This window comes from Pediculus humanus, genomic scaffold (genome assembly GCF_000006295.1).
Source record: "Pediculus humanus corporis 1103172108297 genomic scaffold, whole genome shotgun sequence".
In the NCBI taxonomy this organism is placed as follows: Eukaryota; Metazoa; Arthropoda; class Insecta; order Psocodea; family Pediculidae; genus Pediculus; species Pediculus humanus.
This window is the reverse complement of record NW_002987866.1, coordinates 1-2465: the sequence shown is the minus strand read 5'-3', so window position 1 is coordinate 2465 and position 2465 is coordinate 1. Positions and strand designations below refer to the sequence as shown.

The window sequence follows — 2465 nt, the reverse complement described above, 5'->3', positions numbered from 1 at the left end:
GTGTCGACGTAACATTTTAAAATGATTTACTTGCCCGTTATAATCAAACGCATTGAAATATCTTCTAAAAAATTTTACAACTGTTGAATTCTTTCGTCAGACGAAATCGTTAATTATTTGGTTACTTAAATTTAAAATTATATTAATATTATCGAATAATTGACGGAAAATTTAAGCACGTTAATAATAATTAGATTAAATTACAAATAATTTCATGTAAATATACATAAATTCGTAACTGATTTACTAGAATAAAATTATTAATATTAATTAAATAAATTACACTTTGACACAAACGCGTGTTAACCGTTTCACACCTCGTCCTGCGTTCATTTCCTCTTGTCGTAATTAATTATATTACAATCATTATCCCTTTGCCGCGTACGATTGTGATGACGTAATAGAGCATAGAGTAAAAAAACGTTATTATGGCGGCAAATTGATTTTTTTGTTTTACACGACGTTCGATTAACGAATAAAACGTTAAAAAATTTTGTATTTTTTATTTTTCTCTTGGAAAACGAAAATTTTGATTATTGAAAAGTGTAAATTAAGTGAGTATAGTAAATCATAGAGTAAAAAACGATCTTGAAAATAATATTTTTCGCTAATAAATAAAAAATAATATTATTATTATGAGACATTAATTTAAAAAATGGAAAATTAATTTTTTTTCTTTTACCGTCGAAATAAATTCGTTTAAAAAAAAATGTATTTATTTTTAAAAAAGAGAAACGAGGGAGATTTTAGGATGCTGGAAGGAACAACGCGCGTATGTGTATGGAGAGGAAAAAAAATTTGTATAAAATTTGAAAAACTTATGACGAGCGTGTATTTACCGGATTTTTTTTTTTTTAATTTTCTAAGCTATATTTAATACAATAAAAGCTTATTAAATGAACGTCAAAACAGCGACAGGAAAATTAAGCTTAATAAATCCGGTTATAAATAATTCCACTGAATGAAACCGTTTTAAAAAGGTTGACCTCCTCCTCCTTCCTTCTTTCACTCATTTCGAATATCCAGAATTTTTTTTCGAATCCATTTTTTTGTTGTTCGTGGCTCTAACAACGAACCTCACCTGTGGGATTCCTATAATTTTCTTTTTTTTTTTTTTTCGAAATTGTTAACATTCGCGAGATTTTTTCTTATGGGATTTATTAATAACAACAAAAACAACAGCAAAAAAAAGCAATCAAACAAACAAACAAACAAACGTGAGAAGGAGGAGGAGGAGGGAAAAAACGAGAAGTATAAAAAAAACTTCATTTTTCCCCCATTCGTTTTTAATAAAAAAAAAATTTTTTAATGTAACTCCCCTTCCCCCAACTTCCCCCCCCCACTCCACATCCATTTTTAATAATGTATGACGTAATGAAGTTAAAAAAAGTAAAAAAAAAAAAAAAAAAAAAAACAATAAATTCAAGAAGGAATCGAAAATAAAGTAGTTAAAATAAACATGAAATTCATTTTATTATGAAATCATAATAAAAAATTGAACCTCTTTATCAGGTTGTTTTTTCTAAAAAAAAAGGTTTTAATATAAACATTCGATCGTAAATTTTATTATTATTATTATTATTATTATTATTATTATTATTATTATTTACGTTCGACTAGTTAACATCATTATCTTTTGCAATTTTTTTTTTTTTATTTATTTTTACCGGAAATGATGAAAAAAATGATAAAAAAATTTTTTTTATTTTCTCGTAAGGTGCCATAATATTTGGTTCTGATCAAGAAGTTGCTGGAGTTATGAGAGCAGTACGTCGTTGTAATGCAACCGGAAGTTTTTCCTGGATCGGTTCGGATGGCTGGAGTGCCAGATCGTTAGTATCAGATGGAAACGAACCCGAAGTAAGTAATTTAAAAAATTTTTTTCATATAAAATTAAAAGAAATCCCTGTTGGAAACCTTATTCATTTTACTTTCTCGAATGGAATGATTCGAAAAATGAATAATAATAATAATTAAAAACGATAATAATAATAATAATCTTCTTGTTATTAATTTTGTTTAAAATTTATTAAGTTTTTCTTTTTTTTTGACACTTTTGAATAATTTTTTTTTTTTTTAATAACATTAATAAAAATCATCATTATTAATAATCTCTTTTACTGGAGAAAAAAAAAAATTCTCGTTTAATTCCATGATAATTTATTATTATTATTATTATTTTTCGAGTGAAAAATTTAGTGGATTTTTTATATCAAAATGTTTAATTCGTTCTAGGTTTCCTTTATTTAAAAAAAAAATTCCATTAAAAAATTTTCCTTTGAATTTTCCTTTGTGGTCCGTCGAGGATTTCATAACTTTTACGGATTTTTTTATTAAGTTTTCCTCACAAATTCCGTTCAAAACTTTTCATCGATTTATACGATATGGCTTCCGGTGATGTTGTTTTTTTTTTTTTTTTAAAGATGATCTAAATATTTGTTATAATTATTATTATTATTATTATT

At 25.1% G+C, this 2465-nt stretch overlaps 1 protein-coding gene across 1 annotated transcript in view; it reads left to right on the top strand.

Moving 5' to 3' along the window:
* Phum_PHUM557910 (metabotropic glutamate receptor 4, 6, 7, putative) overlaps window positions 1-1977 on the top strand; it is a gene marked incomplete at both ends in the record, with an annotated part of 28515 nt that extends 26538 nt beyond the window's left edge. The window contains one exon of the mRNA XM_002431857.1: window positions 1718-1977. Within this exon, the coding sequence (XP_002431902.1) occupies window positions 1718-1977 (260 nt within the window). The remainder of the gene's footprint in view (window positions 1-1717) is intronic.
* Between the last annotated feature and the right edge of the window lie 488 nt (window positions 1978-2465).